The 18750-nt window shown below is 33.4% G+C and overlaps 1 protein-coding gene across 1 annotated transcript in view; it reads right to left on the bottom strand.

Moving 5' to 3' along the window:
• Positions 1-18750, bottom strand: part of FANCL (FA complementation group L) — a gene marked incomplete at both ends in the record, with an annotated part of 76907 nt that overhangs the window by 29655 nt on the left and 28502 nt on the right. Inside the window, 2 exons of the mRNA XM_084234344.1 lie at positions 12095-12163; positions 15872-15968. Of these exons, the coding sequence (XP_084090470.1) occupies positions 12095-12163; positions 15872-15968 (166 nt within the window). The remainder of the gene's footprint in view (positions 1-12094; positions 12164-15871; positions 15969-18750) is intronic.

The following is an 18750-nucleotide window of genomic DNA, read 5'->3' as shown; positions in this document are numbered from 1 at the left end:
ACCATTAACCTAAAATAGACCCTAATACTCTTGCATGGCTAGGTATACAAGTCTCTACATTTCCTTTACTATATTCCTGCCATCCTTATTTAGACTCTTCCACTGCACTGAAAGTGATATATCTAGCATTAAAAAAACTAAGTTTTTCAGAAAACTAATGAAGATAACAGTTTTTTCAGAAAACTAATGCAGACAGCAGTCTTGAAAGAGTAGGGGGGAAGGTCATGCTGGGAGAAAAATGTCATACTGGAGACTTCTAACACATCTTCTCATTAAGAAGTTTGAGAACTAAGTAAACAAACAACAGATATAAATCATGAATTTCATAAATTTATTAGATCAGAGAATCTTCTTCACCTTAACCTTACTAACAGTTAAAACCAAAACAAAAAATCACTTCGGGAAATGCTATTAAAATATAATATTCTAATAATGGCACAATGTTTCCTTATAACTGTATCATTTTGAGTATAAAGCCCAAGAACATCAGAATTCATATAGCACACCCTGCCTAATTCTAGGAAAAAAATCCAATTTTAATCTCTAACTCTGACCAAAAATCATCAAATGATGTGCAATTTATGCATTATCTCCTACAATGTCATGCCTTTGTTCTTTCTACCTTATCATAAAGTTCTTATACACTAAACACATTTTATTAAAATTATCTTTCATAACTTTCAATACCACTCTTTTTGACCACTCTTTCAGACCAAATTCTCCTGACCTACCCCAAGGTACGGGAAGCTGTCTCATTCACCTTAACATCCCCAGGATCCAGCTCCATGTTCCAAAAACAGTAGGCAACAAACATACCATTTAAACTGTTTTCCGCTGAACAATGCTGCTTCTTGCTTTTAAATGTTGCTGCTTGTTTTTCAGCTTATGTACTTTTTCAAGATATATATTAAGAAAAGAAAGATATGACCATGACAACTATACAATTCCATCTCATAAAGCACTAAAAAAATAGAACAAATACCCAAGTATACCTTTATGAGTCAGCTCTCTTACCTTACCGAAGTCCAAAACACCCTAACCTTCCACACTAATCCCTCTAAACTAAAGTAAGAGCTACACATTTAGTCCTATATGAAAAGGTCCAAAACTTAGCAAGCTTGCATAAATACACACATCAAAGTTTATTCCCTCCCAAAAACTCATTAAAATGATAGTTTTTTTTTCCTTTAAGGCGTAATTTCACAAAAACAGAGAGAACATGAAAAGTAACAAATTCAAAATACTGGAAATAACAAAAGCAAAGAGATTGCCTTTACAATCAGAAATGCAAACTCCTAAAAATATCAAGAAATGGAAGCCAGCAATATGTCAGATTCAAAACAGTATATATTCATGTGCGTATGTGTAAATGCACACACACATGTATATCTATGTACTGAGAGATATAAAATATATCATTACCTAACTGGATTAATTTAAGAATACAAGATTGCTTTAAAATTAGGGAATCAGGGCCTCCCCGGTGGCGCAGCGGTTGAGCGCTGGGTTGCGAAGCTGCCCGCGGCCTCTGCGGCACCAGTTCGATCCCCGGCTGCTCCCTGGCCACCGGAGGAGGGTCCCACATGGCGCGCAGACCTCTCCTGCCGCCCGCTGCTCCCCTCAGCAGTGTACCTCGGTCCTTCTGCCTGCTCTGCTCCCTGCTCTGGCTCTGGTGAATTCTCTCACCCTCCCGCGCTTCTGACTGTACCCAGTGCTTGTATAAACAAAAACAAACAAACAAACAAACAAATAAATAAAAACATGCCTCTAAAAAAAAAATAAAAATAAAATTAGGGAATCAAATAACATAATTCACCACATTAATGGATTAATGGAAAGACACCATTTGGTCATCTTAATATACAAAAGAATTGGTAAAACTCAAATTTCATTTATAACAAAACTCATAGAAAATTAGAAATAGAAATAAATTCCATTATTACTGATAAAAGAGATCAGTACAAATAATACACATAGCAAAAATCTACCTAATGATGAAAATTTGTTTTTCTTTTGAAATCAAGAAAAATGAAAGACTACTTATATTTCCTACATATATTTTACTCTGTATTAGAGAGCGTAGCAAGAGCACTGAGATGCCCTCCAAACAATTAAAATAAAGGTGTAAAGATGGAAAAAGAGAAAATAAAATTGTCATGTACAAATGATAATATATTCACAAAAAATCCAAATGAATAATCTCATAATTAGTTAAGAGATTTTAACAAAGACAATGAATACAAATAATTTTCAAATTACTTTGTACACATCAGCACTAAATAAAACTTCTTAAAAATATGACTACTACATACAACTAAAAAGGGTGAACAATCTAAAAAAAAAATAACTAAGATAAACACTTTTTGCTTCTCAGTTCCAAATCCACCATAATTACTGCTCTATGATATTCAAGTTTATCCTGTAAGCACATCTCTTTCACAACTGACATGCTGTTTATCCCTGTCAGTATAATGTCATAAGGTTAACTGTTTCAAATTCATGCAATGGCTTCTGCCCAACAGTCTTGGTGCACAAGTAACTCAGAGGACTGTTTGTATTTTGCTTGCTCAGTGACTAGTAGGCCCAAGTTTGATCATTTCCAAGAAAGCTGACCAATCAACTATTGAAAAAGACCTCAAGATACTGACATTTGGGGTACCCTATATGTGACCTAATCTGATGAATCTACAATGAAGCTACATTTGACAAGCCCCCACACATGCACTCAGCTTTTTATGACGATAATGACCAATTTATAAAATAGATATACTTAATATCCTCCTAGGGAAAAAAGGCAACTCAAGTAAACAGAAGCTGATACTCACAGAGGGAAAAATAAAAAAAAAAAAAATTAGCATCTTTCTGGACAAAATAAGATACATCTATGAAAATTTTCTTAGAAATTAACATGATGGGGCCTCCCTGGTGGCGCAGGCAGTTGAGCGCAGCACTGTGTAGCTGTCCACAGCCTCTGCAGCGCCGGTTCGATCCCCACTGGCCTCAGAGCAACCCACATGGCGAAACAGACCTCTCCTGTCTCGCCCGCTGCTCCCCTCAGCAGTGTATTTCGTCAGTCTGCCTGTTCTGTTCCCCACTCTGTCTCTGGTGAATCCTCTCAGCCTCCCGTGAATCTGGCCTGTACCCTGGCTCTTGTATAAATAAATCTTTTCAAAAAAAAATAATAAATAATAAATTAACATGATGGAAGTTCAAAAGAAAAACCAACAGGAAGGTAGGTCGTGTTGATAAAATTTCTCAGAAAAACAAAGCAAACAGAAAACCCGATATATGATGACTAAAAGAACATTTAGACTACTGATGCAAAATTGGGTGTTGAATCAGTTTTAAGTACATAGAAAACTAAGGAAGTGAATAAGACAACTGTTAACTCTAGGAATAACCCAAATCAGGGAGAAAGAAAAAAAATCATAATTAACTGCACTGCTTATCTCTGAATAAGATACATGTACATTCACAACAATGTAAATAATGAACACTGACATTATCACAATCACACTATAACTACCTATGGCTAACAGAAGTTAAAAAATATGCATCTGTAGAGTGGGGAAGGTAGAGGAAAAGTGAAAAACTGAACAGATATATCTAAAACAAACATTATAAATATGAAATAAAAGGAATATAATTATCAAAAAATGTAGTAATATAAATTATAACACCAAAAGGATATGCTAACAAGAGTGGCTGACCATGGAAAAGGAGAAAGAAGTAGGTAAAAGTCTAGGAAATGTTTTATATAGATGAAAACAAACCAAAAAAAGGCTTGTACTCCTAACTTTAAATTATGTTCATGTCTAACTTTAATACATTTAAAATTTGTAAATTTAGTATTTCAAAAATTAAGTTTAAGTTTGCCCATATTCTGATGATAAACAAGAAAATATAAATCTTTGATCACATTAAGAACAGCAATAAATCTTTTTAAACTGTACAATAAAAATTATAAAACATTGTTAAGAAAAATAGAAGACAACACAAAGAAAAGGAAAGACATTCCCTGTGAATTAACATTGTTAAAATGGCCATCTTATCCAAAGAAATATACAGATCCACTGCAATCACTATCAAAGATTCAATGGCATTCTTCAAAGAAACAGAAAAATTATTACTGAAATTATATGGAACCACAAATGTCCCTGAATAGAAAAAGCAACACTGATTTAAAAAAAAAAAAAGAGGACTTTAAGCTAGACTAGAAAGCTATAGTAATCACAACAGTAGGATATTGGAATAAAAATAGACACACAGACCAATGGAATAGACTTGAGCTCTGAAAATGAACCCACATTTATATGAACATTTAATCAATGACAAAGGAGCTAAGAGTATACATTGGATAAAGGAAAATCTCTTCAACAAATGATACTGGGAAAACTAGATAGTATCACGCAAAAGAATAAAACTAGATCACTAGCTCATACCACACACAAGAATCAATTCAAAAGGGGCTAAAGACATAAAAGTAAGACTGGACAAAGGGTTAGAAAAAGACAAACTCACAAACTAGTCCTTGAAAGAGGACTATAGAACTGAGACATGGGGTGGGGGGGGGTAACAGGGGTGATTAGAGGGGAGCAAGCACAAAGTAGGGAGGGTGCACAACAGATTATAGTGGTGGACTATAGGTGCCTTGGTGGTGGCAGTGCGATGGTAACAGCATTGGAAGGCGGAATCCTACACTTGCAAATTACATTAATATGAACCAACATTATCGCAATTAAAAAAAAAGACCAGAAACTGTAAAATACATAGAAGGAAACTTAGGCAAACATTTTTTTTCTTTTTTTTTGGTGAATAATACGGTAGTTATTAATGGCCCTTCTCATCTGTAAGGGCAATGGAAAGTAGTGTGTTGCCCATTTTATTTATTTTTATTTTATATATTTTTTACATCATTTTTCATTTTTGCACAATGTATGCATTTTCATCTTGGTTATAGTACCCATACAATTCTACCCCTCCCCTTATTTTGACCCTAATCCCTCCCCCCCCTCCCCACCCCCAGAGAGTGTCTCTGGTTTATAGCTGCTTGTGTTAATTTTGATTTTTTTCTTTATTATAATTAGCCCTTTTCCTGGTCCCTTATTTTGGTTTTCTAAATTCCTGCTATGAGTGAGACCATCAGGTATTTTTCTTTTTCTTTCTGACTTATTTCGCTGAGCATGATCCCTTCTAGCTCCATCCATGTTGCTGCAAACTGCATGTGTTTATCTTTTTTGATTGTTGAGTAATATTCCATTGTGTATATGTACCACATCTTCTTGATCCAGTCATCTATTTTGGGGCATTTGGATTGTTTCCATGGCTAAGCTACTGTAAATAGTGATGCTATAAACATAGGGGTGCAGGTGCCCTTTTGAATTAATGATTCTGTGTCCTTTGGGTAAATACCTAGGAGTGGAATTGCTGGATCATATGGAAGCTCCATCTTCAGCAGGTTTAGGAATCTCCACACAGCTTTCCATAGTGGTTGGACCATTCTGCACTCCCACCAGCAGTGCAGGAGAATTCCTTTTTCTCCACATCCTCGCCAACATTTGTTGAAGCTATTTTTTTTTTAATATGTGCCATTCTCACTGGTGTGAGATGGTATCTCATTGTAGTTTTGATTTGTATTTCCCTGATTACAAGTGATGCTGAACATTTTTTAATATGCCTGTTGGCCATTTGCATTTCCTCTTTGGAGAAGTTGCCTAAGCTCTTCTTCGGCAAAACATTTCAAGACACAGGCATAGTGATTTATTTGGGGATTTGACACCAATTCCCTTGGGCAAGGGAAACAAAAAATAAATGGAACTACATTAAACTAAAAAGTGAAAGAAACACAATTAAAACAAAAACACACCCTACAAAATGGGAGAAAATAGTTGTACATTAAACATATGACAAGGAGTTTATTTTCAAGATCTACAAAGAACTCACACATCCCAACAAAGAGAAAACAACCCAATCAAAAATGGGACAAACACCTAATCGTTTCTCCAAAGACCAACAGCCAACAGGCACATAAAATTGCTCACCATCACTTATTATCAGGAAAACGTAAATCAAAACCACAAGGAGACAACATCTCAAACCTGTGAGAATGGCCTATATCAAAATGTCCAGAAACAACAAATGTTGGCAAGGATACGGAGAAGGAATTCTTAAACCCTGTTGTGTATAAGAGTGGTCCAGCTCCTATGGAAAACAGTGTGTAGGTTTCCAAATTATTAAAAATAGATCTATCGTATGATCCAGCAATTCTACTCCTACATATCTACCTGAAAAATGTAATCACACTAATTTGAAGGGATATCTGTACTCCTATGTTCACTGCAGCACTATTTACAATAGCCAAGATATATAAAACAACCCATACAGTGCCCAAGGACAGATGGGAAAATATAGTATATATATACAGCGGAATAGGAATACCACTCAGCTATAAAGAAAAAAGAAAAGGTGAAATTTTGCATTTGCAACAGACAACACGGATATAACCAGAGGGGGTAATGTTAAGTGAAATAAACCAGAAGACATACAAATACTGGATGGTTTCATTCATATGTGGAATATAGAGGAAACAAAACAAGTGTCAGACGAAACCAAACCAAAATCAAACTCTAGTAACCTGACTGTAAAATTGAGGTTACTAATGGAGTAGGAGTGTTGCAAGTAAAGGTGAGAGAGGGCACAATGAACTATGGTAGAGACTTCTGGGGGCCTCAATAGTGGTTATGCTGTGGCACATACACCTCTTCAGATGTATGTGTATGTATTTCTGAATAATAGGCCGTGTTGTTAACCAATAATAGGCCGTGTTGTTAACCAATACTACCTTAATAATAAAAAAGGTAAGGTGATACACAATAAAACAAAAGCTAGAATTTGCTGCCCCCAAAATAAGGGAAGAAATTCAACCAAAATGTGCCCTATGTGGATTAAGAAACTGACTTACATGAAAGGCCTAAATAAAGATAACACTAAATAAAGATGACATGGAGAAATGTAAGCCCAATTATAACTAAAAACTAAATTATCCTAATAATTACCTGGGATAATAAACACACAGCATTATTGTAAAAAATGAAATAGTTTAAGTAACAAGCACAGTTTCGAAACTATTATTCTATGAGAACCCAATTCTAAATGAAGGTATTAAAGGTGATTTTGTATTTTCTTAATTCTGTTTATTTGTATTTTCTCTCTATAAAAATAAAACAGGGAACTTTTAAAATAAATGATGCTATAGAAAAATAAAAAAGGAAGTAGTTGGTTACTGAGTCCATCTGGTCACATTAATATTTCTTCCATCATAACACATTATTCCAAAGACTTGAGTTTCTTTGTTTTGATCTCTTTGATATCTTTTTATCCATACCATTGTATCACCAATAAGACTGTCAAGAAGGCAAAAGTATATTTAATAAATCAATATAAAAGTGACCAAAAACCCAGTACTGTGAGTTCTCCACCAGAGAGAGCAAAGAGAAATCCATTAAGATTGGGAAGATAGGGCCTCCCTGGTGGCACAGTAGGTTGAGCATCGCACTGCTAAGCTGTCCGAGCCTCTGCAGTGCGGGTTTGACCCCCGCCAGCCGGCCAGAATCCCACATGGTGAAGCAGACCTCTCCTGTCTCACCTGCTGCTCCCCATAGCCTGTATTTCATCGGGCTGCCTGTTCTGTTCCCCACTCTGTCTCTGGTGAATCCTCTCACCCTCCCAAGCACCTGGCCTGTACCCCGGTTCTTATATAAATAAATAAATCTTTTAAAAAAAAATATTGGTGGGCCTCCCCTGGGGGCACAGCAGTTGTGCGGGCTGTGAAGCAGCCCGCAGCCTCTGCAGCACCGGTTTGATCCCCAGCCACCAGCGAGGGTCCCACATGGAGGGCAGACCTCTCCTGCCATGTCTGCTGCTCCCCTCAGCAGTGTATTTCATCAGTATGCCTGCTCTGTTCCCTGGTGAATTCTCTGGCTCTGGTGAATTCTCTCACCCTCCCACGCTTCTGACTGTACCCAGTGCTTGTATAAATAAATCTAAAAAAAAAAAAGATTGGGAAGATAATTCATTAAAGTCCATTAAGGTCAAGAAAAGAACATCTACATCATCCTTGCAGTGGCTGTTGAGGGGTTCCCCCAGCATTCTCTTTGCTTTAAACCAAAAATATTTTTCTTAACATCTCTGTCAAAGAGAGAAAGTTCATGATTTCCATACATATATGAACTGAAGCAAAGAGCAATCATGTGACTTGTTTGAAATTTACAATTAAGTCAGTGGCTGAACTGTAAACAGAACCAGGATAACCAACTGCTAGTCTGCTGCTCTAACTAATGGATCCTGCTCCCTGCTATGTAATAGGACTATTTCCTTTAATTACAAATTTTTCATTCACCATCAGATTATCAGCCAGAGGCTTTATCATTTGTTCTTGCACTCATGCCATGACTCCAAGAATATGAAATTTCTATGACAAAAAAATATAAAGACCATTGATTATTACATAATACCAATTCTAAAAATCCCAAGTGCTGTAGCAAGAATATGCCACCAAGTCTGCACGTAACAGCATATTAATGGGTAGAATTGCAATTTTAACATGCACATGGAGCTGGTCAGTGACCTGGAGAAAATTGATTCTGTTTTTATACAATCACTAATATCAAAGCACTTAATATCTTACCTTAGTGCATTCTAAAGCCTCTTTTGTCAAAAGTATTCCCATATATGACCTGCCTGTATGTGAAAGTCCAAAAGGTAGCAGATTGTTAAAGATACATTTTGGAGTATTTGTGATGTTGGGAAGCAGAATAAGATTAAAATCATGAGGTGCTATTACATTACTGGGTAAACAAAGTAAATTTCTGAAAAGAGGTGTGCAGTCACTTGTCTTTGAGAAGCACTTTGTATTTCTTTGGCACATATCACAGCATCAGTAGTAGCAGCAGCCTTGCCCTTGGTACTGATTTCTTACTACTCTAAATGTCTCCTCTGAGCCAGAATACACTGGCTGTTGCTGATCATGCTGTGAGACACCTGCACTGGCTACTAGGCTTGTCATGACGCACAAAACCCTACCATCTTCAGCTTGACATTGTGCAAGTTATAATTATTCATCCAAATGAATATGTCAGAGCAGCAGCAGCAGACCTCTCATCAGAGCAAAAGAAAAATACATCAAAACATTATCAACCCAGCAGGAAGACAGGGACCATAAGGAAAATTACCCATTTTTAATATGGATGCCACAAAGCCATGTCTATTATTTTACAGAAAGAAAAGAAAATAAAGATCTTCCAAGTTAAAGTCCAGAAAAACAGAATCTAAAGAGGAAATGTACAAACGCAGACAAGGAATTTTTTTTTTTAAATCAATTATCTGGAACCTGTTTACAATCTCTAAAATATAACTTTGGAATTAGACTGCAATAGTACCATTTATGTTGCCTGAAACTACAACTGTTTAAAAACTGTTAAAAAAAATAACTCTCACAAGCAGAATTATTTCCAATAAGTCAATGAAAAAAAGATCATACAAAGCAAAGAGGTCTGATATTCCTTAATACTGCCAACACTCTTATACTGTCTAAAAGACTCAAAGTTCTTACTGCTGGAAAGATCACCAAGATGTTTATGATGTACAGCTAGACTCTAAACAATAATAGTTCTTGAAACTTTGTAAATTTTAATAGCATGTGCAAAAGAACAAATCATGTGTAAACACACATTTCTATCTCAAATATTTAAATATATACAAGTGTTACTTTTAGAAGAGATAGTATCTTTTTAGAACAAGATATGGCAGATTTTTGTTCCTTTCTTTGTTGTATCATTTTTATTGAAGTAGCATTGGTTACAACACTGTATATCATTTAGGGATTTCGGTTCTGACCTCTTCAGATTTATGTTATTCCACCTCAGCTACCACCAAAAACACCAATAATCCCTCCACCAAAATCCACTATGTCCCCACACACTTTGCTCAAGATTTTCTTATTCCAAACACAAAAACTAGAAATTACAAAGAAGAGATTGCTAAATGTGATCACACTTAAACTTCTGACTGAAAAATATAAACGAAGTTTAAAGAGATAACACAAGATACTTATATCCCATATAACCAAGAATTATTATTACAAATAAATAAGGAATTTTTATAATAAAATTTAAATAAGCAAAGATTATAAACACAACATGATTATCAATTCTTTGTATGAATTAAGGTCAGACTAAACTAAGACTCAGCCTCAGAAAGGATTGGGGAAAGTGGGGATTACCATGTACTGCTAGGTAGAAGTATAAACTTATATAACCATTTGGCAAGGCAATGTGACAATGCTGAGTAAATCTCAAAGAGATGCATTTCCTACAATCCATAAAGAAAGAGAGAACTGAAGCAAATGTGACAAAATATTAACATCTGTCAAACTGACCTGTGGGTAAAAAGGTATTCATATTTTTATCTGTATTTTGCTAAAAAATTTAGCATATCCTATAATTTAAAAAGAGAATTTATGTGATTCCTATTACTACTATTTAATTTTGTTTTCTTGAAACCCATACAAAACAGAAAAATTGTTGTAGAACCCAATTAAATCTAAAACCTGAAAGTGAATTACTATTATAAACAATTATTCCATGTTTATGTGTAAGGCATTGAGCTGGTATTAAGTACAGATTTAAATTTAAAATTTAAAAGAAATTGCCCTCAAAGTTCTTCCAGGCTACTGGAGTTTAAAACTGATTTGCTTAATGACAGAATAAGAAGGGAAATGCCAAATGTTTGTGTGCTTGTGTTTGTGTGGGTGGGGGTGGGGGTGGAGATGCAAACTTTTTCACAGATTCAAGTCTGGGGATAATTTGTATGGTTATCTACATGCAAACCAAGACACTCATCAAAAATATATTATTTGGCTTTAATTTGACCAACATTATAATTTAGAAATGGCCTCTCTAGAAAGAGGAATACAATCTAGGTAGAATGTTATCTCATAATCTCACATAAAACATGAAGCTCACTGAGCCAAAGAGAAAATACATATTCAAAAAACAGAAAGTTATAGTATGTATATTACATGTAATTCCAATTCCTTTAAAATAATCAATAGTTGTTTTTATATAACACATCAGAATATCAAAAGTAAATCAAAGGTTTTTCTTTTCCTATATTTTGTTGTTTTTTCAATTGCCACTGAAAAGATACTTTGTTTTTACAAAAAATAGTTTTGTATAATTACATGTATAATTAAATGCCATCTGAGTTTTCACAAAGATTATGTTAGTCCTATAAATTTTTTCCTTGAATTAACTTGAAATACAAGTGCTTTACCTTATGTATTTGTGATTTAAAATATTAAGCATAAATTCACACTTGAACCTAACAAAATTTCCTAACAAAAATATGAGTAGCATCTATTTAGAGAATATTTGTGAAATGTCACTAGGAATTTTTCTGTGTATGAGAATAAAAATATTCTCTCCATTTTGCTTCAACTGTCACAATTTATTTGTTGAAAAAGAACCATACCTACCACCATTAGATTTTTCTTTGAACCTTATCACCATTCTGCCAAACCTTTAAGAATTATACACACATGTTGAGAATCATACCACCTTATGTCTATAGAATATTACAGTTTATGATGCACTTCTGAATATACTACCACGTTAAGTATCATTAATATATTGAGAAATTAAATTCACAGGAGCAGGAGAAACCATCTCCTCTATTCTTCACACAGTTATGAATGTTTCAAAGCATCAAAACTGTTACTGTTAAAAGTTTTAGCAATAAAAAAAAATTTCATCCAATTTTCCATTTACTGATCACTGCCTGATAAAGTGTTCTTCAGGATTTTAATTTAAAGGAACTTCTGTAAACAGATTCTTCCTATTGATCTAAAATGTAGCATAAATATCTAGAGGCTGAATGGTGTGTGTAGGAAAAAAAAAGGCCATTCATTAGTAAAAACACTCTAGAAGGCATGTCTATAACTAAAAAAAAAACAAAACAAAAAAGACCTCTAAATTATAATGACAACCTATAAACAGAATATGCATTTTAGCTACTTAAAATAAATTTAAGAATTTACCTGTGGTGTCCAGGAAACAGAAAATGGAATAGGAAAATCCACAAAACAATCTGGTGGTTCTGTAGGGTACTATAACAAAAAAAAGTAGACAATTTTTGCTTTTGTGACAATTTCAAATAAGGTGTTTTTGAAAAACTGAATAGGAAAAGTATTATAAATACAAAAGTGTTACATTTTAAATGTTTTATTCTATTATTACAGAGACATTGAGTTGAGTCTTACTCAAGTTATACTCAGGAGGTATAAAGTTTGATGGGTTGAGGGTACCAAAGCAATCAGTTTGGATAAAGAGTATTAAAGTCAGTGTTAGGTCAGTTGCTAAGGTGATTTGAGGAGTGAGGAGTGAACCACAGTGGATCTGTGGTTAAAATATCAATTAATTGTGTTTAAAATATCAAACTAATTAATATTTAATTTCCTTTCAGTCTAAAATTTAATCTTAACAGTCTCAACCACTATATTTAGAGAAGGGGTATCTGTTAAAAGAATCAAGAAATGCACAAATATGAAAACAATATGAAACCTCCATGGATCAAAAATGGAATATACAGTTCACTACTGAGTTGCATCTCCCACTAATTCTGACGGCAAACAAGACCTACTCTATAACCTAAATAAATCATCAGTATAAGTAAGAATATGAAGTTAATGAAATGTTTCCTGTATTTAGAGTGGATAAAGAAAGTTAAGTATCTTTACTTGCTTCTATACTTTGGAAATCATTAAATACACAATGATCATGTTAAGAGAATTTAATTCTACAGTCAAGTGGGACGCAGTGTACTAAATGGTAAGTATGCAAACAGTTCAACAAAAAAGCAGACTATAATAAACAAAATCCTTCATACATAAATGAATCCACCATATAATTTCTAAAATTATATATTTCAAGTATATTTTATATATCATTATGAAAATACATAAATATATATGTAATAAATTAAAACAACCTACAAGAAGGAAGTTTTATTGTACATGTTTTAAATTATAAGCCTATATTTATGTGTTATATGCACATTTAAGATCAATTTTGCTTATATATAATAAACTTTTTATATATAACTGCATAGACCCTAAAAAGTATAAATGTATATATACTTCTGGATAATTTGACATGAATTGGAAGGAGGCATCTTAGATACTGATTTTCAGAATCGTGTACTGTAATGCTAACTACAACAATGGAAACTAAATACATCATGACTTTACCAATATTCCGATAACTTTTGATTGTAAGTTCTTCAGTACATATAAAACCACCAGAAATTGCCACAAGTTTTACTTTAGAAGTCTAACTGACATTAACAAAAAAAACTCTTCATATAAAGGAATATTTAAAAAAGCATAGTAATTAATTTTAATTATAGTTTTTCAAATCTCACTTGAAACACTGAAATCAAATTAATAACTATGAACAATTACACTTAAATTGTAACATAGATACTATTATAAAATATCAAGTATTTTTTGTGATTCAGAATTTTTTTTAGACTCTAGCATATACTGTTCTAAGGAAAACTTAAACCAATCTGTTCTGTGACTGTACCATCTAAGCAGTGAAGTTTCCCCCAAGTAAATATACACAAATTGCAAATTACAAAAATGGCCATCGGAGACAGAGTACTCAGTCTCTGATTCACATCTGTGATTTGTTTCAGTTCTGATCTTGGTCAAAGGCACAGTCCTAGGCTATTTCTTTTTTAAAGAAAAGATTAATTCCACCCCACAGTTCAGGATATACTACATTTGTGCGCGCGCGCATGTGTGTGTATTGATTAAAAAAAAAAAAAAGGAAAATTCAACTGTTCCATTTATTTTAATAATTCCATATATCCCAAATATTTATTTTTTTAATTAAATTATCAACAGGATGTGCCTCATAAAAATTTGTAATGTTTTCTTTGTAAGTTTTTGAAGACAATATGGAGTGGCAAAATTGGGAGAGTAGGTATTCAAGAATAAAACAAATACATTTCTTCACTACATAGCAAAAACATGAAATATTTATGTATTTATGAAAATAAACCTATTCTAAGGTTTGTTTAAAACAATGAGCTTGTCACTTTAAAATTTATTTTGCATTAAGATTTGGATTGTGAACTCTTAACATATAGTTGTAGCTATCACTATAATTAACTGATAGTCTATGACGCATATATTCCTAAAAAAAAAAAAAAAAATTACCAAATCTAAAAGACAACTTTGGTCTCTATGAAAACTGAACTAAATGGACAAATAAAGACTCTAATAAATTATAACTCAAAGCTTTCTCTTCTCTCTTGCCAGGGCATCTATGAAAGTGCTTCACAGCTATCAATGCTGCAAAAACTGACACTTGAAAATATTCTCCAGAGAAATGTTAACAATGTCACTTTATCTAATTGAAAAGTATAAGAAAAAGCAGAAGAATGGACCATGTGTGGTTACATCCTCACTCTCAATACAACTAATAATGTCTCTAACCGGAATTAATAAAAAAATCTTTTAGGTGTAGTAATAGGCAGTAAAGACTTAAAGCATTATTCTTAGCAAATAGAAAAGCTTGTTAAAACGAGGCTAATTTAAAAAAAAAATCGGGACAGGATGTATTAAAAAATCTCATTTTGGTCTTCACAGAAGCAAAGTAACTCTTATCAATGTATTAGATATAAACAAATAAAGCTTTGAAGGAAATGACAGAACCATTGCCACTGGCAATATGTGACCTTTGGAAGGATAAAGGCAGATTTCACCTTGATCTTAAACAAGCACACCTTTAAAAATTAAAAGGAAAATGATCTTTTGCATTTTAACAAAAATATCCATGTAACATCTTTTACAAATAAGACTTCTATTCCAATAAATTTTTTCAGTACTTATCACAAGTCTTAAAATCCTACCTAAACATTCTGTATGTACAAAAAAAAGAGAAAAACTCATTTCTCAACTTGTCTGATATAGAGGCACTGTAAGATAACAACTTTTCTGTGTCACCCAGTACAGCTTTATATATTAATTTTCTCTTGTGGAAAGCTTAAATGCCAGACACATTTTTAAAAAGGACAAACACAATTGATCTTTTCATCACTGCAATCTTCTGAAATAGAATTGATTGATGACTCCTCCAAACAATAAAAAGAAAAGCTAGATGTCCTGGTTTTTTTCAAATTCTAATGTTTCCCTAGTGGTTACTAAATAAATGATTAATATGCTGAACTTGCTTACTCTACTTATTTCTCACAATTCAAAACCTTGAACTAAAAAGTAAAGACAAAACAGTTATGTTTTGTGCTAATAAAATCAGTATGTAGTTCTAGATGATCAACTTGTAGGGCTCCATAAATAGAGCCATAACCATTACAAATTCTTAAAACACAGAAGTTAAAAAAAATTTAGAAAAACAATAAAATGATGTATATGTTGGTCTATTTGGGGGTAGGGGATCAGAGAAAAAGAACTACAAAGGTAATTCATACTAAAAGTTGAAGGTGAAAACTTCAGTAGAACTTTACTTGGGATGGTGGCAAACTTCCAAGTCTTTTCTATACAGGATATTACAAAAATAACAATATGTTTTGAAGCTGCTCAATCTTATTTGTAGCTTTTATTATGAAGAATATATTTTGGTCAAATTGAAATTGAAACAGTGACATGTCCTTATATGTAGGCTTTTAAAAACCTGGTAAATCAATTCTTTGATGCTTTCCAAAATGAATTTTTAGCACTTCTTTACATAAAAACTTTGAGTACATTTCTCAAAGTATTTTCTGACCACAATAACAGTTTAATAACACATACCTTTGCCTTCAACTTGAGAGTGATGAGATGCTGTCTACCAGTAGCATCTTCGGCTGTTAATTTGATGGTACTGAAGCAAGTATCCACATACACAAGTCTGGTGAACAGAAGGAAATAAAAAATGATCACACTGGGGAGGGCAGTGTGGGGAAAGGAGAGGTTGGAGAATGACAGTATTTAAAATGAAATTATTTGCTATATTCCTATTAATCCATTACAAAAATTAATCAGAGGAATTTCTGCATGCCAGCCCTTTATGATGTTATAGATTTACTGCCATTAATACACCAGCCTAGTGCTTAATGCAGTCATAGATCTCTGGATTATTTACAATGTGTGTCAAGGCTCATGCTGTGGTCAGTGAGCACTATGTTTCAGTTTTTCATCACTAGAACCTTTGGCATACACAGCATGTTCCTGTCAGCCTCTACTTATGTACACATTAAACTTCCTGTCAAACTCTTTGATCCATTTCTGTAGTTTCATACAGTATGAGACTTTTATTCTTCCTTTATTTGTTTTTCTCCTCAATGAACTTCTCCTTTATTATCAATAATGTTATTGTACAAAAATCTGACTGGTATTAGTTCCTACACTCAAATTGATCCTCTAAGGAAAATGCTGTGTATAAGCACAGGTACAGCCTAGTCTTCTAACAATAAATTTTCTTGTTGAGCAATATATAGCTTCTGACACTTAACCTGGGCATGTATTAAAGATGACTAATATTTTAAACAGATAGCACATGCACAATTGCTTGGGCTTTAAGTTGCTCTAAATGCATGAATTTTCTACAGTGGAAACCAATACTCTTTGAAATAGATCATTCTGTAAAAATACGGTCCACTGCCTGGCATAAGCTACTGCCAAAAAGATTCAAATTTAGCAGTATATTTACTAGTGAATTGGGCATGAGGATATTTTTTAACATTATTATAATACTATTCTTTTGTAAAGATAAAAAGTAGCCTAAGATTGTTCAATTAATCACCAGAATGAGAGTATAACCACTAGAGTTCAGAGACTAACATTAGCCTCAACCTTGGGAACATGTTTTTAAAGTTACCATATGCATTATAGTCACTGGTCAGATATAATGGTGAAATGGGTACATTTCAAGAAATGCTGGGCAATAAAGGTGTGGAACACTAACAAAACATAGATATAAATCTGAATGAGATATGTATCTTCCAAGGTAAAACAATCTGTCAGCAGAAAAAAATTTTTATTGTAATGATCAATAAAAAGTCTAGGGCATTTGAACAGTGAAAATTAAAATTTATCATTTACATAAAAATAGCAACAATTTTATATATAATTATTTTTCTTTCAGTTATATCTGCAAATGTTTCAAATCCCCAACTTCCCCACCCCCACCAAAAAACATGAGACTTTATCAAGTTTTATCAATATGACTTCGAGATTCAGATATATGGGCATCTGACTCTGAAAAAATCAACCATCATGAACCACAATATTGAAATGAGCATATGCATTTATATCCTCTCTTACTATAAAAAGGGAATTTAAAAAGGGTATAAATAAAACCAATTGCAAATAAAAAGAGCATCAATAAAACAAGTTTCCCACTAATTTTATAAAAATGCAAAGTGCTTAGAAGAGTACTGGCTGACAAAATAGAGAACAAATGGTACAAAGTGGGACATGGTTGGCAAAAGAAAAAGAAAGCCAGTAGACTAGAGTGTATAACTTATATACTGAAAGAAATTCAGGGAATTATTTTAACATATATAAGACACCAAAGAGAGAAGAGGAAATTTTAAATTAAATTATAAATAGTAATATTATGCTAAATATTGTAATAGCAGGGCCTCCCCTGGTGGCGCAGCAGTTGAGCGCTGGGCTGCGAAGCTGCCTGCAGCTTCTGCAGCGCCGGTTCGATCCCCGGCCGCCAGCAAGAGTCCCACATGGCGCGACACACCGCTCCTGCTGCACCCGCTGCTCCCCTCAGCAGTGTATTTTTGTCTGTCTGCCTATTCTGTTCCCTGCTCTGGCTCTGGTGAATCCTCTCACCCTCCGGCACTTCTGACTGTACCCAGTGCTTGTATAAATAAATAAATAAATCTTAAAAAAAAATTGTAATAGCTATGCCTAACTTTTCAGTGAAAAATACTTGCATTCATAAAATATTAAACTGCTTACTAATTACAATTTTTAGAATACAACAATAAAAAAGCTAAAAGACTTAATTATAGTTATACAAACTAATGTAAATACATCTGGCCCTTGCAATTTGATAGGAGATGACAAGAACTGAGCTGTAGAAAGGGGAAAGATACAAGAAGCGAAAAATAGGATCACTAAAATTTGTAATTGCTAATTTGAGAATAAGAGACACTATAGATACCGAAGAGATGAAAGAAGTTTAAAAATTGTTTAAGATTATAGAAACATAAAAAAAGTGAAGAATGGAGAGAGAGGGTAGTACACAAGCTAAATCTTTTTTATTATAGTAATCAACATGCAATTCCTAAAATTGATAAAACAAACAATATTTACTATAGGCATATTATGTAGAAATATGGAAGTTATAAATACGAGCATTTCAGAGTGTGTCTCAAAGAATAAGACTGAGAATAGAAAATGTGGAAAAAGCCTGCTGCTATTTATTATAAGTCCTAAATAGTTTATAATGTGATGAATGGTTATAAATGTGAGTAACACAGAGAGAACCATGAGGGATGGGACGAAAGAAGGAACAACGAAATCACCAACTAGTGCTGTTCATACTTCACATTATCATCAAAATGTTTTAAATCATATAGAAAAAAAAGTTCTAGTCTTTTGTTTGCAATCATACAAATAAAAGATTATCATCTTTCCACAAAGTTTAGGACACAGAGGTCATACACTGAGAA

This window comes from Talpa europaea (genome assembly GCF_964194135.1).
Source record: "Talpa europaea genome assembly, chromosome: 6".
Classification (NCBI taxonomy): domain Eukaryota; kingdom Metazoa; phylum Chordata; class Mammalia; order Eulipotyphla; family Talpidae; genus Talpa; species Talpa europaea.
The sequence above is the reverse complement of the archived record's forward strand: the minus strand, read 5'-3'. Positions and strand labels throughout refer to the sequence as shown.